This window comes from Marmota monax, unplaced genomic scaffold (genome assembly GCF_021218885.2).
Source record: "Marmota monax isolate L192 unplaced genomic scaffold, Marmota_monax_Labrador192_F-V1.1 WCK01_AAM20220418_F8-fsc00022, whole genome shotgun sequence".
Taxonomy (NCBI): domain Eukaryota; kingdom Metazoa; phylum Chordata; class Mammalia; order Rodentia; family Sciuridae; genus Marmota; species Marmota monax.
In genome coordinates, this window is record NW_026695215.1 from 26,553,170 (window position 1) to 26,579,349 (window position 26,180).

General features: G+C 40.1%; 1 protein-coding gene across 8 annotated transcripts in view; it reads right to left on the bottom strand.

Moving 5' to 3' along the window:
* The window catches only part of Dock3 (dedicator of cytokinesis 3), a 680,226-nt gene extending 667,783 nt beyond the window's left edge, over positions 1-12,443 (bottom strand). For 5 of the 8 annotated variants that reach the window (XM_058574838.1, XM_058574834.1, XM_058574832.1 and 2 more), the window contains exon 1: positions 12,074-12,442. In XM_058574838.1, coding sequence (XP_058430821.1) covers positions 12,074-12,110 — 37 coding nt within the window. In that variant the 5' untranslated portion in view covers positions 12,111-12,442. Of the gene's footprint in view, positions 1-12,073 lie in introns of all 8 variants that reach the window. The other 3 variants (XM_058574833.1, XM_058574836.1, XM_058574835.1) reach the window with 1 other exon arrangement.
* Positions 12,444-26,180: the final 13,737 nt, after the last annotated feature.

The window sequence follows — 26,180 nt, forward strand, 5'->3', positions numbered from 1 at the left end:
AGCTAGATCCTGCTCAAAAGGAAAAAGAAAAAAAAAGGGCTGGGGATGTGGTTCAGTGGTTAAGCACCCCTGAGTTCAAAATCCCTGGTACCAAAAAAACAAAAACAAAGTGGGGGAGTACAGTATAGGTACCTATGGGCTAGGGAGGGAGAAGAGAGGGATAAGGAGTTACTACTTTACTACTTACTGGGTATAGAGTAATGCTCTCCATTCCCCCACTACGATGATAGGTTCTAGAAATAGTGGTGAGAGTATAAACTTTATGAGAAAACTTAATGTCACTGAACTACATACTTAAAATGGGTGAAAGTAAAGCCCTTATCTCAAAATTAAAAACAAAAAAGGCTGGGAGTACAGTTAAGTGGTACAGTCCCCCTAAGTTCGAGTCCCAGTAATAGGAGGGGAAAAAATGGGTGAAATGTAAATGTTGTATATGTTTTCCCACAATAAAAATAAAAATAGAAAACAAATTTTTAAATTAAAAAAATGAAGATGAAGAAGAGTTAACCAGCCGGGGGCTAGGGTTGTGGCTCAGCGGTAGAGCGCTCGCCTAACACAAGCGAGACCCTGGGTTTGATCCTCAGCACCACGTAAAAATAAACAAGTGAAATAAAGGTGTAGTGTCCAACTACAACATATATATATATATATATATATATATATATATATTTTTTTTTTTAAAAGAGTTAACCAGCCGGGCACAGTGGTGCACACTTGTAATCCCAACAGCTGGGAGGCTGAGAAAGGAGAATCATGAGTTCAAAAGCTAGCCTTCAGCAACAGCAAGGCAGGCGCTTAACAACTCAGTGAGACCCTATCTCTAAATAAAATATAAAATAGGGCTGGGGATGTGGCTCAGTGGTTGAGTGCCCCTAAATTCAATCCCCATACCCCCTAAAAAAAGAGTTAACCAATAAATCACTACTCTATATAAACATAAATCTGCTATAGTTTCTGAGAAACCAAATCAACAAAAACAATGAGTATTTTATGGGATAACTACAGTATCACTACTGTGTATCATATACAACTGGCTCCATAGGATTTAAATATTTCATTATGTATAAATGTATTATTTTTTTATTTTCCTTCCTTCCATCCATAGTGCTTCAAGCAACCTTAAGTTCTTCTTCCTGTCCCTATACCAAAAGAGCAAAATAAAACCCCCTACTGTACTTGGCTTTCCTCATTACAAGATGGTTGCAGCAGTATCTGATGTCACATATGTATGTACTCACCTAAGAAAGGAAACTATGCTCTGCACAGACCAAATTTACATCTCTCCCAAACAAGCATTCCTATAGGGTCCAGCCTTGACCATGAGTGAAAAAGTTACTTAACGGGATTGAGTCTATCACAAAGGCACTGAAACACACTCCAAAGGAAAGAAAAACGATTTTAGTTTTTCACCACACCTAATTACTCAGTTTACCGTGACAAGTTTGATTTCAGTCTAGTTTCCAAGTGTATGGCTGGGGAAAGAGGCAAACATCAATGAGTAGCTGACAAACAGGAAATAGAAGATATTCCAAGTAGTTACAGAGAAAATAAATATGCAAAGAAAAAAAGAAAAAAGAAAAACAAAAATACCATTTCAAGGCACTGATACTGACTCAAAGAGTTCCATATATCTTTCCTACAAATTCCCTAGGAGCTTCACAACCAGGTGAGAAATGGAACAAATGAACAAGAGAACCCTCAATAGAATTAATGATTTTCCTACGGGGGAAAAAAGAGAGAGAAAGACAAGGATTACTGTATTAATGTCATAATCAATTGTTTATATTAATAATGCCAAATAATCAGAAAGTTCAGTTAAACAATTGATGCCCAAGAAGTGGAACTAGAAGGAGGGGACCATTTACTTTTGTACTATAATGTTTGAGATTTTATTGCTCTCAAGTATATAATCATTTTTAAATTTTTGAAAATACAAAGTCTATGGAGAAAATATGTAATTCCCCTATGCTAACAAAGGTTAAAAAAAAAACAAGTACCTCATTGTCCTTGAGGATAACTTGGCAATAGTTCAAACTTCAAAGAACCAGCTGCTCAAAAGTAGGAAACTGGGCAAATTATAGTATATATTCATAATATGGAACAGCAGTCATTAAAACAATGAGCATTCTAGATTTAAGAAAATGTTCACAGTATGATGTAGTTAAAATTTAAGTAGATCATAAAATATAATAGTACAGTACTAAATTTATTTTTAAATGCCTACTTACACATATATACAGGGAAAAACTAGAAAGATGCCAATATGTGAAGAAGAATTATGTCTGGGTCACTAGTATAGCAATATGTAAAACAGTGGATGTGTAACCGATGTGATGCTGCAATCTGTATACGGGGTAAAAATGGGAGTTCATAACCCACTTGAATCAAAGTGTGAAATACGATATGTCAAGAACTATGTAATGTTTTGAACAACCAACAATAAAAATTAAAGGAAAAAAAAAGAAAGACATAAAAATGTAGATGAAAAACAGGTAATATAGCTACTAGCTTGGGATTTTTGTACCTCCTGGCTCAATTTCTGGGAGAAGTTTCTTTAGATTTTTCTTACCTTATATTTAAATTGTTAAGGATTTTACACATGAGGTCTAAATATCTTTGTTATAGAAGAGTATATGTCACTTTTCTTTGAAATATTTAGCAACAACAGCTGTGTCTCTGTGGAAGTTCAATTTTTAATGTTTTTTAAATAGGAGTGAGGCTGTAAGTTTAATCTTAAAATTAATTAAATTGAGACAGTTAGTAGTGTGCATGCTTATTAATGAAAAGTTTATAATAGAATAAAACAACATTGCAATGTTACTTATTTGTAGTACATGAATAAAAAAATCATCAGAGGAAAACATGTCTTATAAAGGCATAAAAATGCATTCAGTTAAGAAAAGAATTTTGTGTCCATGTACACCATATGTACTATGATTTCTACCTTATTATATTGAAAAGCACTAAATTGATTTGTAGCTACAACCTGTAATAATTTTTGGAATCCTTTTACATGTCCGAATGATGAGTTGATGAATTTCAAGGTATAAAATAAAAAGCCAATGAAAAAAAAAAAGAATTATGTCTGGGTAACAAAAATAAGACATTGCTTTTATTTTCTGTGTGTGTGTATGTATGTGTGTGTGTGTCTGTGTGTGTGTGTCTGTGTCTGTGTCTGCTTAATAATATTTTTTTGTATCTTACGTAATCAGGGAAAATCTAGCATAGTAAAATAATCACAAATATATTCAACATATTAAATTCATATTATAAGGAAGACTAGAATATGTTCTGTTTTAGAAATTTTTTAACCAAAATATACAAAAATCTCTTCTGGGTGCTTTTAAGGGATTAATCTTGAGTTTTCTGGGGGGAAAAAAATCACTCATCCAAAACACAGCATTCCCCAAAGATGTCAAATGAAAGAGATAATGGGGTAAGTTCAAACTGCATTCCAATTACCTAATGCAAGACTTCTGAATCACTGTTGTCAAAACTGTGAAACTCTAGGTGAAACTCTAAGGCTCCCACCCAAAATCAGTCATTCAAACACAGCTATAGGCAGCAAACCTCTCTAACAGGCTCAAGAAAGAGAAAGGATGAGAAAAAAAATATATTCATGATGTCACAAATGTCTAAAAACAAGATATTACTAGATTTACAGACTTCCTTTTAAAATGCTTTCAGAATTAACAAAAAAAAATACCCTCTTCACTAGGTCAGACTCCTAATTATGCATTTATTGATCACTCACTATGTTCTAGTTCCTAATGATATAAACATGAAGACAAAGTTCCTTGTCTTCAAGAAGCCCAGCCCTCTTGAGGCAAAGAGATGCAATCAAGCATGATGTAAAGGAATAAGTGACATACTAAAGACTGATACCAACTACAGAAGGAACAAGCAGCAGCATTTATTTTTATCAGGCCAGGCAGAGCTGTGGAAGGCACCAAAGAGGAGATGACATTTGAGCTTCTTCAGCTGGCATTCGCCTAAGAAATAGCAATTCAATCATATTATAACAACCTGGAAAAAGAGTGAACTGTCCAGCATAATTAGAGTATAGGTATGTTTGTAGGCTTTGCATTACTGTAACAAATATCTGAGATACATAAACTTATAAAGAGAAAAGGTTTGGGGCTGGGGATGTGGCTCAAGAGGAAGCGCGCTCACCTGGCATGCGCAGGGCGCTGGGTTGGATCCTCTGCACCACATACAAATAAAATAAAGATGTTGTATCCACTGAAAACTAAAAACTAAATATTAAAAAATTCTCTCTCTCTCTTTAAAAAAAAAAGAAAAGATTTAGTTTTTGGCTCATGGTTTTGAAGGTTGCAGTTCATAATTGGGCTGAACAACCTATTGCTTTCAGGTCTTCAGATGAGGGGATGGGGAGGATTAGCACATTATAGTAGAAGCACATAGCACATCAAATCTTCCACATCATGGCCAGGAAGTAAGAAAAGAGAGGAAGAAAGGGTTAGGGTCCCACCATCCGCTTCAAAGGCATTTTGCCCTGTGACCAGAAGACTTCTAACTAGGTCCCACATCTTAAATATTCCACTGCCTGCCAACAGCCAAGCTAGATATTAAGCTTGAACATGGGCCTTTGGGGAACATTTCAGATCCTAACTACAGCAACAGAGAATGTGGCAATGATGTCAGAAACAAAACTCAAAGGAAAATTTTAGCATTAGCCTTCCTCCTATATATAAAGATAAAAATGGAATTAACATCTTTTTAACACATTACTTTGTCCCCAAGCTTTAAAGTAGGTCCACACAGTCCTCTCAGCCACATCTTTCTTCCTTGGCCCTAAACCACAGTCTCCCCAGGAGCCCACCCTAATCACAAACAGTAATAGGTTCACAAAAGGTGGCATGGCTGGCACTGTCATGAAATGTTCATTCAAATAATTTACATCCAAATACAATATAGCAAAGATCTAGGTTTTATACATTAGACACTTCCCTCTAGGGCAATAAATATTCTCCTATCCTATTCAACACTTGTATTAGCTACTTGGAAAAAAGACGAGACACTTGGATAAGGCAGCCTTATCAATTGTATAGATAAAGCACCAAGGAAAAGATAATAATATGTGAGATTACAAACTTAAGCATCAAAAAGATTTGACAAGTTGTACTGATGAGCCAAAATACAGTGCCTGAAATGTAACTGAAATAAATATAAAAATCTTAAAAAATAAAACCAAAATTTAGTCTCTGTTGAATATCAATCACACAGGCTCAAGATGGAAGAGTTACAGCTTGACTTTAATTCATATGAAATAAAACCTAGAGTTTAGTTGGTATAAATTCAATATGAGCAATCTGTGTGAAATGGCAGCTAATAAGTCTACAAAAGTCTTATTAACAAAAATGTCCAATTCAATGCTACAAATACATGTATATAGCCTACATGACTGGTACTGAGTTACATCTGCCAAGAATACAAAGATAAATTTGGCTCAATCCCTATTTTTAAGAGTTTCCAAGCCTCAGGAAAACCAATTGTTTAACCATACTTTACACAAATCAAATCAACTGAATGAGTTCCCCAATTTTTTTTTTCACAGTATGGAGTATTATACCCAGGGGTGTTCTTCTGCCGAGCTACATCCCCAGCCCCAGCCCTTTTTATTTTTTGAGACAATGTCTTGCAAAATTGTCCAGGATGGCCTGAAACTTGTAATCCTTCTGCCTCAGCCTCTGGAGTCACTGGGATTACAGGCATGTGCCACAACATCTGACCACCAGTATTTTTAATGAAACAGAAATAAATAGAAAATATCAGAATATACTCTACAAAGTACATGGTACAAGTAAACACACCATGAAACTTTTAACTTTTTTTCAAATATATGTGTATATATATATATACCCACACACACATATAAGAGTAATTTTAAAAGTTTCCAATTGTAAATCATAGTCAAAAGTCAAAAGAACATTAGTCTAATGGAAGAGGAAAAAGTAAATATAACATTATAAGGTACAAAGTACTATAGGATTTAATAGAATAAAATATATCTGATTAGAAGAAGGATATAGTAAGGATCTAGAAAAGGATTTACAAAGAGCAATATATTAAGAGGAACCTTGACTGACAGAATAGATGAAGATGTGGGGAAAGGCACTCTGTGTAGAAGGAATAATATGAACAAAGACACAATGCAGCAAGTAAGTGTTTCATAGGGAGTACATGGCAGAACTGGTATAAATAAGTTCAGACAGAGGAAGCCAGTGAAAGCTGAGTTTGGCTAAAATGTAAAATACAAGTCAGCCAGCAGATGAAGCTGAAAATGCAAATATGAGCCACAACATATAAAGTATCAGACACAGAATAAACACTTAATGAGTGTTCACTGTTCCAATTAGCCTTAGCTCTGAAGCTTTAAACCATATTATCTCTAAGTTCCCTTTAGAGTTCTACAATGTCATGAATTATTAAGGTCTATGAGCCAAGTTATTTATTTTTTTAAATATTTTTTAGTTCTAGGTGAATATAATATCTTTATTTTATATCTTTATGTGGTGCTGAGAATCGAAACCAGTGCCACAAGCATGCTAGGGGAACACTCTACCACTGAGCCACAATCCCAGCCTGAGCCAAGTTATTTATATACAGGCACTGTGGGGGGCCGTCGAGCTGAGTGACCAGCATTTTCCTTCCTGTGATTGGTAGAGGCTCATCAGTCACTTTCGTAGTGATCTGGCCACATTCATACTGCCCCAATCTTCGAAGTTGCAGAATGTGTCTTCAGGCGTAGGCGTGCCTTCCTGCAGCCCCACAGGTGAAGCTACGCTCACCTGTCCCTTTGTGATATTACCACTTTGCCCTGTTTGGGATAGAATGTTCCATGGAAACACCCTTTGTGTGTCCCCTTCTCTTGTTCTGCCTTTGGGTGTGGCCTTCCTAGATGTCAGTCAACCTGCTGACAGCAGACATCATGAAGCTAGACTCAGCCCCTTGAAACCTGACCCCTTGCCTCATTTGAATGGCTTCTCCACAATAAAAAGGGTCAGCACAGGTGCCTGTGTGCGCGCCTTCTCTCTCTTCTCTCTTCTCTTCTCTTCTCTTCTTTCTCTCTCTCTCTCTCTCTCTCTCTCTCTCTCTCCCCCCCCCACCCTTGAGGTCAGAGGAGCCAGCCATCACAGGACGCCCCCCCCAAAAAAAGATATCTCTATCTCTCATGTGGTTATTTCATGCAGCCCAGTTCCCCTGGAGTGACCCTGACTGTTTTAGTCAGGAGGAATGTGACAAGGCACAGAACAATACAGGGAGTCATTAATTCTACTCAATAACAAAGAATTTCTAGACATAACTGTCTAACAATAAAACGCACTAGCCCAAAAAGTGGTGAAGGCACCATTACTAGATGTGCTTGAATAAAAGCCAAATGTTCATTTAGTGGTGGTATGGTACTAAATCTACACTAAAAAGTTCTGTGTTTATCACACTTTAATTCTCCCATCAATGTTAGTTCTCACTCATCGGCAAGAGCTCATGAATGAATTTTGAAGAGTAAGGGAGAAACAGATGGAAGCAGGAGGTTGGGATTTTATCCCATTGTAGGAAAACAGGAAGCCTCTGAATGACATTTCCCAACACGGTCATTAACTTTACTAAAGTATCCTAATGTGTGATACAGCAAATCAACTGCAAATACTTCAGTGGAAGCTAAAATAATTTGGGGATGAATTATAAACTTAACAATAAAAAAAGGTTTCCAGAGCCTGTACATGCAAAAAATACAACATACAAAATCTGTCAAGAAAAGGGTATGCAAGAGACTTGAGAGCATAATCATAAACAGGTTTGTGAATATAACATTGAAATTAAAACTCTAATATGACATACTCAGTGATGCTCGCATATTGGGAATAGTTTCAGATCATTTTACAATCAAGAATAAAGATACAAACATTCAAAAAAAAGACTCAAAATACAAACTACTAAAAACTAAACTGGGAACAATGGCACAAGCTTACAATCCCATCTACATAGGAGGCTGAGGCAGGAGGAGCACAAATTCAAGGCCAATATGGACAACTTAGTAAGTCCATCTCAAAATAAAAAATAAAAAGTGCTAGAAACATAACTCAAGTGGTAGAGGTTGCCTGGCACATACAAAAAAAATTAAATCTAGCATGAATGTAAATTATGGTATGAATATAAAGTACTTTCAATCTTAGTGACCATTCTTTTCAATTTGCTATGCTTCAGAATGTATTATTTAGAATATGTCTTAAAATGCTACACAGAAAATGTTGCTACCTTTGCAATTTACCTTAATGTTTGTAAAGTATATTCTAACACTATGTGATAAACTGTGCATCTGAAATCTACTAACTATTGTTGCATATTAACTGAGCAGGTTACATGCACCTATAATCCCAGCAGCTTGGAAGGCTGAGGCAGAAGGATATGAGTTCAGAGCCAGCCTCAGCAACAGCGAGGCAATAAGCAACTCAGTGAAAACCTGTCTCTAAATAAAATACAAAATAGGGCTGAGGATGTGATTCAGTGGTCGAGTGCCCCTGAATTCGATCACCAGTACATACATACATACACACACACACACACACACACATATCAGCACAGCAGCAATGATCATTCAGACCTGTAGTCCCAGCTACTTGGGAGGCCAAATTATGAACTTCTTGAGCCCCAGAGTTGCAGACCAGCCTCAGCATCATAGCAAGATTCTATCTCAAAAGAAAAAAATCACTAATAATTTCCTGTTGATTACTCCCTATTGGCTTTACAGAATATGAGATCAAAACAAACCCTCTTGGTTTGAGAAGCCAGGCTAAAAATGTTTGCTAAATTCAATTTCTTTCCTCCCTATTAACAATAGTACCCAACATACTCCTCAGGCCATTAAGAAAACCTGCCTTTTGAACTTTCATGCCCTGCATCTGTATTCATTATCAATATAATGTTACATTCAGAAACAGAGCAATAAATACCATGTATTCTTATAAAATGTCCAATATATCTACCTAGTTTAAACTGCAAAGTCTGTAGAGTGTGTTTCAACTTCCAATCCAAAGACACACTAATGACAAATTCCATTCAGAGGCAACATGGTATAATAAAAGAATCTGAGGCTTAGAATCCTAAAGTCCTGGATTCAAATGTCAACTCAGCACTTACTATCTTAGAACCTTAAATCAATCACTTAACTTTTGGTATAAGGGTCACGTAAAATCATGAATGGGGATACTCCTTGTAAAATATAAACACCTGATCATAAAAACATGAAGCATACCTTCACTTTTCACAACAATACAAAACTGCGCACAGAAAATACTGCCCACTACAAAGAAAAGAAAAATAAATACTGAAATATTCAATTGTTGAAGGACCAAACAACCTCTGAGATTCAGTTTCTTCATCTGTATAAAAGAGACAATATTAGGACTACTCTGGGAATCTACAAAATGTAATGTAAGAGGAATTCCCCAGTGCAAGGACTGGCCCATCACTGACAGATCCTCAGAAAAGGGCAGTGTCCTCCCCGTTCCCAAAGTCAATCACAGAATATTACAACAGAAAGGCAAGCTCAGGTGTCATGTCGTCCTAAGTGAATAAACCAAATAACTCATAAATGTCATCTGTACAGAATTCCTACGATATAAAAAAATTAAAATATAGTAGATATTACTACAGGATCTCAAAAGTCTTACCAATGTCAAATACAGTTGAAGAGCTACAGTGGGGAAAAAATCTGTACTGCTGCAAGAGGGGACTCCTTTTTCCTTCCCTCACCACTATCAGGACAAAAGGAAATTCTCATTTTTCTCCAAATTGGTAGAAAGTAAGAATAAGTTTTCTCTCCTTGCTCTTATATATTTAGAGGCAGAAACAGAATTTGTGCTCCATGTTAGTCATAAAAAATCAAAGCTGAACTCAAAACATTTCTCACAGGAACAATGATTATGGTTAAATTGTCAAGTAAGCCCTCAAAGCAATTAAACGATGCAACTAAAATGCCATTTTAATTGGTGATATTTCTCATTATAAATACAATATTGAAGATGCTTTATAGATTGAATTGGATTTTATGAAAAGGCCTAGGAGTATAGCTCTAAGCTTTCCATATAGCCCAAGCTTATGGAAAAAAAATGTACCCTGAGTTTTAACAATTTACACAAAAACTTTTAGACCATAACTGAGGAAGGGACAGAAGAAAGCTGTAAGAAAAATAAGGAGTTGCCTTGCTTAGCAGAAAAAGGCATCTAAATTACCAAACCACAGCTGCTAAGAAAATGTCTTCAGGATAATTTTCTCTCATTTTATAAGCACTTAAGTCCTGCCCTGTGCCCAATGCTGTACCCATCCACAGGGAATAACAATTTTTTCTAAAGCTAAGCACACAGTCCTAGGAATGCAAGAATTTCATTCCATCATCCTGATTAAATCACACACCAAATGCTAGATCCTCATATACCTACCTTGATGGCCTTGCATGGTCTGTTTCAGAACTAGCATTATTATTCTAAGTACTAAGGGGGAAAGAAAAAAATAGCATTTATTGAGTACTCAGTATGGTCTCATTTGATGCCCACAACCCTGTAAAATAAATAAGCATTATCCCCAATTTATGCATTAAGAAAATATCAGTTAAGCAACTTGCCCACAGCACCAACAAAGAAAAGCCAAGACTCTCAAGGCCACTATCTCCACTAATTCAGAGCTCCTACCCAGAAGCAAAGAAATTAATCAGGTACTACTGAACAGTTGACTATTTCATTTTAATTACTTGTTATTCTACTAAACAGTTCTGGGAACAAGTTATGGTGAAGAAAAACCATTAACTCACAGCATCAACTTGGTATTCACGGAATGCTGTAAGAGAAAGGGTGCAACCCTAGAGGCAATTCCCAGTTCTTGGCATCATTTCCGGATTCCTTTTCAACAGGGACTCTAGGACTAGGGCTCTTTTTATCACTTCCCTCCTAGCATACGTAATTTAAACTTTGGAAAGTTACCTTTAAAAACAAGATTTTCTACCACCTAGAAGATCTCTCTGTGGGTCCTTAAATTTAAATAAATTCAATCTTTATATGATAACTTGCCTGACAATATCCCAAAACAACCCTTACCACTGCAGTTTAACGTCACTTTATAATGAATTATGAACTAAATTTTTATTAAACTTGTAAGAAAACATGGAAGCAAAAACCTCTGTTCGGAGAGATTCCCTATTTAGAATGTTCTATTACAAGCTTAGAAAAAATAAAAACCTGTACACTCAACATTTTAAATGTTTCTAACTGAACACGATGATAGGTGATTCATAACAATACAATGTGGCTGAACTCTTTTGTCGTGTAATTGTCATGGAATAATAACACTGTAAAAGTACAACAGTGAATCCTTTAAATTACTGAATATTCTTTTCAAAGACACTGGTTGTTAAAAAGAATTATTTCGCTTCTGGAATTTCACAAAACAGATAAAAAGAGGAATAACGTTTTCCTGTGAACACATTTTTTAAACAAAACTGTGTCTATAAGATATACTAAACTTAGCATGGATACATGTCTAAAACACTTCCCATTGCAAGGTAATTATTTCTGATACGACAAAACAAATTAAAAGGGATCAAACATCTCCACTCAAATATCTGCAAATTTTTTAATTGGGAAAAAATGATGTCAACGATCTCATTCTTTATTTGTAAGATTTCAGTCAGAAAATAAACAGCTATCCGACTCATCAATTCAGGTGCGGAAATTCATTAAAATCGAGGTTGGAGAAAGAGAAAAGCAGATTCTCAGAATCCAGCATCTTGGGTAAACTGCCTTGAGCCGCACAGCAGAAACCTCAGGCAACTGCCCTGGCCTTGCCCACCCCTCCAGCGGGCCGCACCTGCCGAGGCCGCGCCGCCAGCGCCCCCTGCCGCCCTCCAGGCTCCCAGAGACCCGCGCCCACCTCTGCACCCGCACCCACCCAGCGCTCGCACAGAGCGGAGGCCATACAGCCTGTGCTCGGGAGCGGCAGAGCACGGATTGAGCGTTCCCCAGATCCCCGGCCGCGGCCAGGCCCAAGCCTTACCTACCTACGCCGTATTTCTCTTCCTCCGTGGGGGTCCACATGGCCGGGCCGGGCGCGGCCCCGCGGGCGCGGCGGCCGGGCGACGGCGCTGCGGGAACGGCCGCGGGCCCGGCTGTGGCGCACCGCGAGACGAGGCGGGGGCGGTCAGCCGGCGCTGGGCAGTGGGCGGCGCATCCCTCACAGGCCGTCCGGGATGCCACCGTCGCCACGTCCAGACAGCGAAGCTCTGCGGGCGCCCCAGTAGCCCCTTGTGGCCCGGGCGAAAGCTAGCCACCTGTCCGTCGCCACCACTCCCGCCGCGCCGCTAGTGCCTTCTCAGCTCCGCCGCTGGGCTCCGGGTGCTGCCGCGGCTCGGCTCGCCTCAGCGGGCTCGAAGGACGCCCGCGCATGCGCCGCTCCCCGGCGCGCGGGGGCTCGCGCCGCCCGGGCTCGCGCTGCCCGGGCTCGTGCCACCAGCCTGCGCGCGAATCCACGCGCTGTTGCCGCGCGCCAACGGAGGGAACTCCAGGAGAGGTGATTGGACTGCCCAGCCTGAACCTACTAGTCCTCGGTCCACCTAGGGTCTTTGGCTGCCCCTAGCGCAGTAGGAAAGCGAGAGCTGGTTGGTGGAATCTCCCCAGGAACCTTTACTGGCTTCCGTTTCTAATGCCTCCTGCCAGGCACACAGAGACGGCCACGGGCTTCTGGTTGCAGAGGGGAGATCCAGAAAAGGAGGGACAACACCGTTGTCACCCATCTCAGGTCACAGTGCTTACACAGCCACATTTTCTGGAAGGTACCCCACCCACGCACCCCACCGAAAGGTGGACTTGCCACTAGGGGTGCACTCCCTCTTGGGTCCCCAGAATGTCATTTAGATAAAGGCCTCTGACACCTCCTGAGTCCTTGTCTTGTTGAATATATGGGACCTGAACAATCTCAGCAGCCTTCCTACTGAGAAAATACCTCCTCAGTGGCTCTGGGTGCTCATATACGAACCACCTCTCTGTGCCTGAATCTCTGCCTCGCATGCCATCCTGAGTTCTGGCTCACTCCCTGTACTCCCTATGTATTCACTCTATAAATAAAGTACAAGTCATCTTGTGACATGCACCATCCCAACTCACCCCACACCTCACACCAGTACTCCTGTTAACTACTCCTCAAAGACCAGGACTTCTTTCCATCTACATCTGGACCACATAGTGTTCCCGGTCCAGCAGAACTTGCCATCTCTGTCAGCAGCACTTCGGAGTTAAAACCTTGGTGTCGTTTCTCATTATCACTCTTGGACACCCCCACTCTTCAAAGCCTTGCTCAGCACCTCAGTGAGAGGAAGCCTGCCCTAATCCTGCAGCTAGCACACGAATACTTTCTTCCTTTGTTTGGGACTCCAGCTGTGTTCGTTTGTGTCTTATTTTCCCCATAGGACTGCAGCTTATTTGCTTATAGGCAAGCTCCAAGCTAAAGATATTTTTCTAGCCCCTCAGCACTCAGCACCTGTGCATAACTGTTGAGTGGAAAGTAAGACTAGTATGAGAGTGTCTTAGTAATCACTAGATCTTATTGATTCCTCCTTCAAAGTGTCCTCTGTGATTGGTAACTCCTCCCAGACCTGTGTTAACCAATATTATTGCCAACACCTCCTAATCTATTGGACTCCTGCCCCACCAGTGAAAGCTGTCCATTCCTGTCCAGAAAATGTCATTTCTGTGAATGACTGCATTGCCCAATAGCCAGATACACTTTTAGGGTGAGGAGGGCTTCAGATACAAGAATATAACAAAAGGGATGTCCTTACTTATGTTTCTAACTGTTCCAGGAAGATAAATCCCTGTCCATTGGCAACTGTGGATAACATGCCATGGAATAAAGTCACACTCTGACAAAGCTCTCTCCAGGGGGATCTGTCCAGCAAGCAGGGACAAGCTACACAGGCCTTTGGAACAACCATGAAGTTCTTATTTCATCCTTTAGTTCTACCCCCTTGTCTAATGTACATGACAGCAGTCACAGAGCCTAAGGACCAATTTTCCCAAAGTTTACTATCTTGTTTCCAGTCTGAATCCATCATAGTTATCATAGATGACACTTTCTTACACAAAGTTCACTCCACAACTGCACACCTCAGCTCTGGAGTGGGAGTGCCTTAATCCCACTCCAGTAAAATGAAAAGAAAGGGGACCAAGGTGAGAAGGAAGGTAGTTGATAAATCCTAAACTCCTACATTCTTACTGTTGGTACCAAATTTAGATTATTTTCTTGAAATGAAGCAAAAGGGTATAACACACATCATGGAATAGGTCTTTAGCAGGACTGTGCACCTGCTCTTCTTTCCCATAGCATCTGGTCTGAGCCTTCCCTTCTTCCAGCTGCCTTCCAACTTGCCGCTGCCTGCTTCTTCTCAGGATCCCCAGGAACCACCACACTATTGTTGCCCCTTGTCTCCCATTTTCACACTGCCCTGCTCCAGCTGCCCCAGAAACACCTACTTTGTCAGTAGCTCCATCTTCCCCACTCCTTCTCTCTTCCTCCTCTCTCCATCTGACTTCGAAGGAGAATCATCCACCCCAGATCCTTGTATTTCAACAAAATTATTTAAATCTCAGTCCCTGAAAGCCTGGTTTCTGAGCTTGTCACCTCCTGGTAACTGATCTAACAGAATTCTCCAGAGTTATCTGAACTCCAAACACAAGCAACTACCATTCCCTGGCTCTCATTGGACCTTTGCAAGATGTGTTTTTCAGTCCTCATCCTCTCCTCCCTTGAAACTTACAGACCATCCTTACCCTACAAGGACTGTCTCAGGGCTACCTTCCCCAGAAAGGCTTCCCCAACTGCCCTCAGTTGAAGTGGATTCCTTCCCAACAAGGTCTTTGCTGTAACACTTGCTCTTCCTACCATCCTCCAAGAGATCCAATATGTCTGCCTTGCACATTGACAAACATCTTCAGTGACAAGTATTGCTCTTCATTTATCTTCACCTCCCACACAGACTTACATAGTGCCTGCCACCTAATAGGAATTTAACACATACTCTTGAGTGAATGATCTGTTTACTGAGACCATAATGAAATGGGTTAGAAGAGAGAATTGGTATGCTTACCTCAGCAAGTCACAAATCTCCAAATGCAGAAACTTGAGTTAATTAAAGTAAATTTCCTTGATATAAGTTACATTGGTTTTAATTTAAAATTCATTTAAAATGTCTTATTGAGTAGCTATATAAAAGATAAACATGGTAGAACAATTTATCTGCAAAACAAAGAAGTCTGCAATTTGACTTATCATATCACTGTTACTTTGGGGTTTACCTAATTATCTTAGATGATAAATTACAAGTTGATGAATGAGGAAGGATTCAAATTTCAAGCAGGAAATTCTTTAAGATGGGTGGCTATTTAAATGTCTATAACCAATAGATTTTTAAATACAAAAAATGCAGAAAGCATCATTTTTTTCCTCTTAAATGAGATTTAAATTGATTAATAATTATTTTGTCATAAGCAAATTCCATAATAGCAAATTCCCCATCACCTTGCTGAGTGAGACTGGCCCTCTACAAAGCTTGATGAGCTACACTTCATATCTTCTCTCCTTGTTTTCTGCTGCCTGGATAATCAGACAGCATTTAAGGAGCCAGCCAGGCTGATGACTCAGCTCATGAAACAATGTGTGGCCACAAAGATGATGTTTATCCAGGAGCATTCTGGAGTCTTTTGCTACTGAAGTCGGCAAGCAGTGGGTAAGTGGCTCACGATGCTCATTCTCCCAAGAGTTTCTGGCAACATTGCCAGAGCAGAACTCGCTTCCCTCTCCCAAGGGTTGATCTCATTTGATGCTTCATCCAAGCAGAATGGTAGGAAGACTTCAGAGAAATACAGTTGGAACATAGGCAAATCCAAGCAAGTGCAGTGATAACATTGACATTCTGCCTTTTCTTGGCCAGGAGATGCCAGCAGTCAGAGCTTCTCCGCATACAAAGCCCAGGGGCAAGTGGATGAGACATGTTACCCAACTCATTTCTACCCTGCTGAGTCCCTCAAGGAGTGGGTCTTCTCTGGTTAGTAAAGCACTTGGAGAGCTAATGTTCTTCATGGCAGAGAGACATCCAAGTTAGTCTTACTTCATTACCACTTCTTATGTCCCTACAAAACAACACTTTATAGGAAGCATTGGAATAAAGCATTTAAGGAGCCAGCCAGGCTAATAAAGTTAGGGTCCCTTCAGAGAAGAACTAGAGTGACTAAAAGATATGATTAGTATTTTGCTTTAAATTGTATTGCATCTGACTGTCTATGAAGTGGAGAGAGGATGGGGAAGAGTGTGAAAAAGAGACAGATTAAGCAGCGTAATATTTTAATATTTTTCCTGAAATGACAAACTTTAACCATCTGTTCCTATTTTATCAACCCATTCAAAATATTATTAAAATGCAGATTCCTTACAGTTAGCCAGAGTCTTCAAATGAGAAATGACCAAAGTTCCCATGACTTCAACCCCTGAAGACTAATGTAGTACTTTGGGATGGATGATAACTATCAAGCCCCTTTATAAGCAGCTCCCTCAAATGTATCCAGATGTGTCTGAGAATCCTCAGCACTTTTAGACCCCCAAGACTGTGAGGGGCTTATTTCTTTTTTTTTATCTTCAGTGTCTAGCACACAGGATCTGACAAACAATAGGTGTTCAGTAAATATTATTTGAATGAATATATTACTGAAGGTGTGCTTCCATTTTTTTCCAGAAATGTATATCTTTGTTTCAGTTTTTGTTTATTGTTTTGTGGGCAAGAAAAAAAGGAGGAAAGGCAATCAAAAATTAGATAACTTCAAAAGGCAGTGCAAATAGAAAGTTGGCATTTCTTAGTTCTCCTTTCCCTTTGGGGGTAATAACTGTGCCCTTGAATTTCTGAACTAAGTCACCAAGGAGGAATTGAAATTAAAAACCTTGGAGAGTAATTAGCAACAAAATGTCCTAATGTCAAGCTCCGAATTTTATGGGACCGTATTTGTAATATTAATTGAGCCTCTGTGTAGCCAAATGGTGGAATTATTGCTCCAATATAAATAGGCCCAAAAGAGAAAAACAGCCCAAAATAGCACAGATATTGCAAATCAGGACAGAGGTAATTTCTCTATACATAAAACGCAGGCAATTGCAATGCTTTCACCAAGTTCACTTAAGTGTAAAACAAAGCCCGTTTGGTATAACACAACCTACCCAGGTCTAAAATGCTATGGGACTGGGGCAAGAAAGGGAACTGAGACTTTGATATCATTGACTCTTTATACTTTTTTTCTTAAAGTGTGAGAAATTTGACTTATTCATTCACCCAAAACTTATTGAGCACCTATTATCAGCAAAGTCCAGGGCAGAAAATGTTCATAGTCTTTCCCAACCATGAGTTTACCATCTAGTTATATGGAAGAGCCACTGAACCAATTATCACAAAAGTGAATCTCTAAAGACCCAGTGAACATAAGGAGCATCAGCTGGGGAAGGGGAGAGGACTGACTGACCTAGTTTGCAAATCAGAGAAGGCTTCCTGGAGGAAATGATATTTAAAGTCTGACAATGCAGATGAATCAGCCAAGTTAAAAAGAAAAGAAAGTGGGGCTGGGGTTGTGGCTCAGCGGAAGAGTGCTTGCCTTGCACCTGTGAGGCACTGGGTTCGATCCTCAGCACCACATAAAAATAAATAAACAAAATAAAGATTAAAAAAATAGAAAATATTCTAGACAAAAGGAGCAGCATTTGGGAGGTGGGGAATGAACTTGATGCATCCAAGGAATAGAGAGGCCAGAGTGACCAGGATATGATTTTGAGTGGGCAAATAAATGGAGTGTAGAGAGAGGTAAGGCTGGAGTGGGAGGTGGGGCCATATCTTAGGCCTTTAATGGGTCCCATAATGCCCATAATGATAGGACACCAACCATTGTCAAGCCTTAAGTCAGGATCAGAGATAAGAGACATGGATAAGTCCAGGCCCCTAAAGTAGATCCTTGGTTCATTAAGAGACAGCAGAGGAAAAGGCTCATCCCCTTGAAAACTGGGCTTAGAGGTACCACTAAGAATTTAGAGGTACCACTAGAATTCCCCAATTCTCTGAGCACCCCACAAAGGTTTTGCAGAAGCATCTAGGACCACACCCTCACAGGACCATTCCAGGCTTGTCTCCTCCTTGAGCCCTTCCCTCCTTTGTACTCAAGATGGCATACTTGTTCCCAGGCTCCAGGCTGAGAGGAGATCAGCTTATCTCCCTGCACAGCCCACTCTCAGGAGTCTGAGAAGGTTTCTGAGATCCCCTTCCTCAGCTGCATCTCAACACTGTTTGTCACCTATAACTCTCACGTGCTGAGTCCCAGGAGAGAAAAATGACAAGCATGCCAGGAAGCACTTGGCCTTGAATCTGATCAAGGACCACTGCTAATATCTTCTTTGAGAGAAATTTATTAGAATATGCAGATAAAGTCTTTAAGGACCTCTCTTAAAAGAGCATGGACATGGAACACCTGGGGAATAGCAGAACAGTACTCACTCTGTCACCACTGAGGAAGAGATACTTTAAGAAATGGAGACTATTCAATTAGCACCAAGTATGATGGATCAGAATTGATAATATGCAGTCATAAATTATGGAATAATCAGATAAGTGATCCTAATCCAGAAACCTGCCATGTCTGAAGCCTTAGCAATTTTTTATAACTCATCTCTGGATGGCCCCTGCTCAAACCACACCTGTACTTAGCCACTCATCCATGACCCTAGTCTATCACTCAAGCCCACTGCCAGCCATGGGTTTTTCTCAATTTCAGATGACCTAGATATAGGAAATAGAGCCTGAAGTCTTTGGAATCAGAACTGAACTCATATATAGCCCTAAACACTTCAAAGCTGGGTGACCCCAGGCAAGTCGTTCAACCTCTCTGAATTCACTTTCTTCTTCTGTCAAGTCAAAATCTCAACAGTCCCTGTATCAAGGATGATTGTGAGGATAATACCTGCAAAACTCTCAATCCAGATCCTAGCAAAGGGTAAATATTCATTAAATATTGAAATCTCACTCCCCTCCCCACCTACTCATATTGGTTCCTAGAAATTCTGGCTCTCCTTGCATTTGTGGGATCTGCTTCTTCTCCAAGCCAGCCTTTGAAAGCTGGTTTGGTCATCCTTGCACAAATGGACTGGCTGTGTGTATGTGCCTCTTACCAGCCAGCACTTATCACCAGTTTCTTCTATTTGACACCAAAAGGTATTGATTTTCCTTGAGCTAATTCCATGTACAACACCCTCAAGAACTATATATTCTATAAGTTCTCCTCCATGACCATCAAATCTCCTGCTCATAACCACAATCCCTAGAGCCACAAGGTCCTCAGCCGCTGAAGCATAGATCTGTTTCATTTTGCACTTGCTTAAAGGTCAAACATGAATTTCTCCCCATTATTGTACTGTGTCTTGTCACACAGACTCTCTGTTTCATGGATTAGTCACAGTCTTGCTATCAAATTAAATATTCCTCGGTGGTTATTTTTAGAGAGATCTTTTTCTAACTCTACATGGTGCAATGATGTGTGTGCACCCACAGCTCTGGAATCCAGGCATTACCAGGTGGGCTCCACAATGTGTGAGGGCTCAAATTCCTCTAGAAAGCAGCAGCCAGAGGAGCAGAGGGATTTGTAACCTGACTTTGTCCATAGACTCCTCCATCCAGCCCAAGATATTTCATCCTCTATGCCTTGGATGATTGCTCATTCATCAATCAGTTCAGAAGGCTCTTAGCACAACTGTGAGTTAAGCAAAGCATATCTGTGCCATTCCAACCTCTTGTTTGGCTGTGTCCTCTATCCCCATGCAAGGATAATAGTGTCCACATGCCCCTGTACCCTGATATAAATCTGCTCTCAGGAAAGAGCCCATTGTCCTTCTGACTGAGACCTGAGCCAATTCATTTATGATTACATCTATCTCTGCCTGCTTCAATAGGTTCTGCCTACACACTTAGGCCAACATCAATAGAGAAATGAGGTCCTCAGAACAGACCAGTATTTCAGACTTAATTGGGGTAGAAAGGTCTTTCTAAGTGAGTCTTCTTCACCTACTTGAAAGCACTGTGAAAATAAGAAGCTATATGTACCTTGGGCCTTAAGGATCTGAAAGTATATCTGAAGCAGCAAAACCCACAGAGTTACTAACTTATAATTCAAGACAAGATTTAGCATTTTCCCCTGGGGTATGGTCTGTAAGAGGGCAGCAGATTTCTCATTCCCAATGTTCCTCCACTGACAGTGACACGTGGGGCCTCACTCAGAGCATGTGAGACTAGCAGAAAGTCAGGAAGGGATAATTCTGGGATCTATTTGACCTCACTCTAAGCTATTCCTCCACCAAGTCTCTACTTACCGAAGTGAGGCATTGGCCTTCATTTAGGTTTTTCTTTTTTTTTTTTAAGAGAGAGAGAGAGAACTTTTTTAATATTTATTTTTTAGTTTTTGGCAGACATAACATCTTTATTTGTATGTGGTGCTGAGGATTGAACCCAGCGCCGTACGCATACGAGGCGAGCATGCTACCGCTTGAGCCACATCCCCAGCCCTCATTTAGGTTTTTCTGTCTTATTTTGTTCAGAAGTTGGATGGAGAGAAAGGAACTATTTATTTCAGAAAGCCCTTAGAGACTGCAAATGCTTCAGAAATTTAGAGGCAGGGGAGGATGAGTGGACTAGAAAAATCCAGGAAGACTTGACAAAGGAGGCAAGGTCCCAGAGGATGAGAATAATTGGACATGGCCCAGAAGTTAAGGGGGGCACTCTTGAAAAAGTTTTCATGAACCAAGACACAGAAGAAGGAAGAAACAGAACTATGCAGGAAGTAATGGCAAGACCAGTGTAACCAGAGCCCAAGATTTCCTTGGGAATATGGCAGGTGGGTGGAGTCAGGATATGGAGAATTATGAGCAGTAAAGAGAAGACTAATCAGTAGATCAAGTTCTATTTCCCAAAGACTCTTCAAGGTTCCAGGTGAAACAGCCTCAGAGGCCTCAGAGGAAGAATACAACTGTGAAGACCAGCTGGAAGTTATGAGGATATGAGAGGACACAAAGATTTAAACTTGGATCCCTCCAAACATGAAAACAGCCCTGGCAGGGCCTGGTAAGCCATTCATGAAGTTCACTGGGAAAGATACAAATGTGCATCACTCAATGGGAGCTGCTTCCTCCCATGAGGGGAAATAGAATCAGTACATGAACAGATGGGAAAATGAGCATCTTATTTAACCACCAAAGAAATACAAATTGAAGCTATAATGAGACTCCTCTGGTCCATCATATTTTTTAAAAAAATCTAATGAAGGGTGCAGGCAATTAGGAATGTAAGAGAAGGGGTCTACTCTAAGTAGGGAGGGTCCCATGGGTCCCTCCCACCAGAAATATGACAAGTGGATATCAAGAAACCTAAAAAATGTGTGCCAAGTGTGGTGGCACACACCTGTAATTCCGGCTATTTGGGAGGCTGAGCCAGGAAGATCTCAAGTTCAAGGCCAACCTGGGCACCTTAGAAAGACCTTGTCTCAAAATAAAAAGAACAGGAGCTGGGTATGTAGCCCAGTGGTAGAGTGCCCCTGGGTTCAAGCCCCAGTGCCAAAAGGAAGAGGAAAAGGAGGAGGATAAGGAGGGGGGAAGAGAAAAATAAAAGAAACTTTAAAACTCTTAATTCTGGGATAATGGATCAGAGATAAATTCCATTTACATAAGTATTCAATGTGCTTCTGTGCATAAATATTGTAAATTACCCAAATGACCACCAGTAGGGGATGATTTGTTTGAACACGGGCATTGCCCCCATGCAATTTTATGCAATCAAGAATAGGCTTGAGGGCTGGGATGGTGGATCAGCGGTAAAATGCTTGCCTAGCACATGCGGGGCCCTGGGTTTGATCCTCAGCACCACATAAAAATAAATAAATAAAATTGAATTTTAAAAAAGAATAGGCTTGAAAACGATATATCATCATGGAAAATATCTATTATATAACTTTCAGTGACAAATAATTAGTCTTAAAACTGTTCACAGTGGCTGTGATTATGCAAGAACAAACACATGTAGATACAAACCAAAGTAAAGTACTCCAAGAAGTTGCCCTTTTTTTCCCTAAATTTCCCAATGGGTATATGTTGCTTCTATCTCAAACTTAACTTTATAAAACAGTGCAGCTTCATCAGGAGAATAACACACACAGGTAGGACATGGAGCTGGACAGCACTGAAGTTCACCCTCCCAACCTCTTTGGAGCTTATCCTCCTGGTGATGAATAGGGAGGATTTCTCAAAATGAGGCCCTTATGATAGAGCCAGGACAGCACTGAAACAAAAACATATGTCCACATGGAGATTTGAGCACAAATGTTTGTAACAGCTTTTTTTATAATAGCCAAAAATTAGAATACTTAATAACCACCAAAATTGTAGTATATTCATAAAATGGAATACTAGTCAGCATTTGAAAGAAACAATAAGGTAGGCATGGTTTCTCATACCTGTAAGCACAGCTACTAAGGAGGCTGAGGCAGGAGGATCACAAGTTTGAGATCAGCCTGTGAAATTTATCAAGACCCTATCTCAAAATAGATTATTTTTAAAGGGCTGGAGATATAACTCAGTGGTAGAGTGCTTGCCCTAGCATGTGACAGGCCCTGGGTTAAATCCAAGTCTCTCTCTCTCTTTCTCTCTCTCCCTCTCTCTCTCTCTCTCTCTCTCTCTCTCTCTCTCTCTCACACACACACACACACACACACACATAGAACTACTAATACAACATGGATAAATCTCCAAAAGAAGTCAAACACAAAAAGCTATATACTTACATACTATAAAATTCTGCATATATGAACTTCTAGAATAGGTAAAAATTGTCTATGATGATAGAAATCAGATCTGTATTTGTTGGGGTCTAAGAGGAGTGATGGGGATAGAAATGTTCTCTGTCCTGGGGCTGGGGTTGTGGCTCAGTGGTAATGTGCTCGCCTAGCATGCATGAGGCACTGGGTTCGATCCTCAGCACCATGTAAAAATAAATAAAATAAAGTCCAACAAAAACTAAAAAAAAAATTTAACAACAACAACAAAAAGAAATGTTCTCTGTCCTGATTAGTATACTGGTTTACAAGAATATACATGGTAGGTAAAAATTTTTCAAGCTTACACTTAAGATTTCATTTTATGTAAATTATACTTCAAGTACAAACTTCAGAAACTGCTTTGAATGTACCCTGTTCATGGATAGGCAGAACTAACATCATCAAAATGGCGATATTACCCAAAATTCTCTACAGGTTTAATGCGATGCCAATCAAAATCCCAATGGCATTTCTTGTAGAAATAGATAAAACAGGGCTGGGGATGTGGCTCAAGCGGTAGCACGCTCGCCTGGCATGCGTGCGGCCCGGGTTCGATCCTCAGCACCACATACAAAGATGTTGTGTCTGCCGAGAACTAAAATAAATAAATAAATAAATATTAAAAAAAAAAAAAAAAAAAAATAGATAAAACAATCATGAAATTCATATGGAAAAACAAAAGACCCAGAATAGCAAAAGCAATTCTAAGCAGGAAGTGTGAATCTGGAGGTATAGCGATACCAGAGTTCAAACTGTACTACAAAGCAATAGTAACAAAAACAGCATGGTACTGGTACCAAAACAGGCATGTGGACCAATGGTACAGAATAGAGGACACAGAAACCAATCCACAAAAGTACAACTTTCTTATATTTGATAAAGGGGCTAAAAGCATGCAATGGAGGAAGGATAGCATCTTCAACAAAGGTGCTGGGAAAATTGGAAATCCATATGCAACAAAATGAAACTGAATCCCTTTCTCTCACCATGCACAAAAGTTAACTCAAAATGGATCAAGGACCTAGATATCAAATCAGAGACACTGTGTCTGATAGAAGAAAAAGTTGGCTATGATCTACATACTGTGGGGTCGGGCTCCAAATTCCTTAATAGGACGCCCATAGCCCAAGAGTTAATAACAAGAATAAACAAAAGGGGCTTACTTAAACTAAAAAGTTTTTTCTCAGCAAGAGAAACAATAAGAGAGGTAAATAGAGAGCCTACATCCTGGGAACAAATTTTTCCCCTCACACTTCAGATAGAGCCCTAATATCCAGAATATACAAAGAACTCAAAAAATTAAACAATAAGATAACAAATAACCCAATCAACAAATGGGCCAAGGACCTGAACAGACACTTCACAGAGGAGGATATACAATCAATCAACAAGTACATGAAAAAATGCTCACCATCTCTAGCAGTCAGAGAAATGCAAATCAAAACCACCCTAAGATACCATCTCACTCCAGTTAGATTGGCAGCCATTATGAAGTCAAACAACAACAAGTGCTGGCGAGGATGTGGGGAAAAGGGTACACTTGTACACTGCTGGTGGGACTGCAAATTGGTGCAGCCAATTTGGAAAGCAGTATGGAGATTCCTGGGAAAGCTGGGAATGGATCCACCATTTGACCCAGCTATCGCCCTTCTTGGACTATTCCCTGAGGATCTTAAAAGAACGTACTATAGGGATACTGCCACATCAATGATCATAGCGGCACAATTCACAATAGCTAGACTGTGGAACCAACCTAGATGCCCTTCAATAGATGAATGGATAAAAAAAATGTGGCATCTATACACAATGGAGTATTACGCAGCACTAAAAAATGAAAATCATAGAATTTGCAGGGAAATGGATGGCATTAAAACAGATTATGCTAAGCGAAGCTAGCCAATCCTTAAAAAACAAATGCCAAATGTCTTCTTTGATATAAAGAGAGCAACTAAGAACAGAACAGGGAGGAAGAGCATGAGGAAAAGATTAACATTAAACAGAGAAAGGGAGAGAGAAGGGAAAGCATATGGAAATGGTAGGAGACCCTCAATGTTACACAAAATTACGTATAAGAGGTTGTAAGGGGAAAGGGGGGGAACAAGGGAGAGAATTAAACAACAGCAGATGAGGTAGAGAGGGAAGATGAGAGGGGAGGAGAGGGGGGATAGTAGGGGATAGGAAAGGCAGCAGAATACAACAGTCACTAATATGCCATTATGTAAAAATGTGAGTGTGTAACAGATGTGATTCTGCAATTTGTATTTGGGGTAAAAATGGGAGTTCATAACTCACTTGAATCAAATGTATGAAATATGATATGTCATGAGCTTTGTAATGTTTTGAACAACCAATAAAAAAAAAAAGAAAAAAAAAGAAACTGCTTTGAGTATACTAGTGGCCAATGTATGTTCATTGGAGTGTCCTTAGAGCCCATCACCAACCTGAAGAGCAGGATTCTCTTCCTCATGGGAATGAAGACATGGATGCTTTTATAGCCCCCTCTTAGAGAGGTTGAAGAAATCAGACTTGAGAATGTACAATATGTATTTGATCCGATTCATTCATCAGGTTCAATCCAGGCTTTGACTTCCACGCTCAGAAATCTGTTCCTTGGGAACAGGAAAGAGTAGATCTATGCTGGGTGATATAAGCCAGGATTGCCAGGGGCTAGAGCTGGAACAGGACTGAAGACTTTGAGTCTGGAACCATAGAGTGCCCTCAAGATTTAACTTTTGCTTGTTAAGTTTTCTTATTCTGTCAATCAGGGAGCAGGGGATGTGGGACTTACTCCCTGCCAACACCCAAGGGCTTCGCAGTGACTCAAGTTCATGAGCACAGTTGTAGCCTTTGGAGAAGAGGACTTCATATATTCTCTCCTTCCTTCAGGATGGCCACGGGCCTCCTAAAATGCATCCTGGATCCCTGAACCTCAAAACTTTTGACTGTTGTAAATTTTTCCAGGTAAACAGCAGACTATCCTCAGTGTCTGCACAACAGGGAACTTGGCAGGGGACAGAGAGGCTTTGGACTCCTAAATGCCCTAGCCCTCCTATCATATCAGATGCTAACTACCCTGCAGCTCATTTTCCTCTCCCCAACCTGTAGAGCAGGTCTGGGTATCCCATTTCCTCCATCCTAGAGTAATTTACTTCTGGACTTCAAACTCACCCCAGACTCTGTTTTTTTTTTACATGTTCTTATATTGAATCTTCCCAAGAACCCCGTGAGCATCAT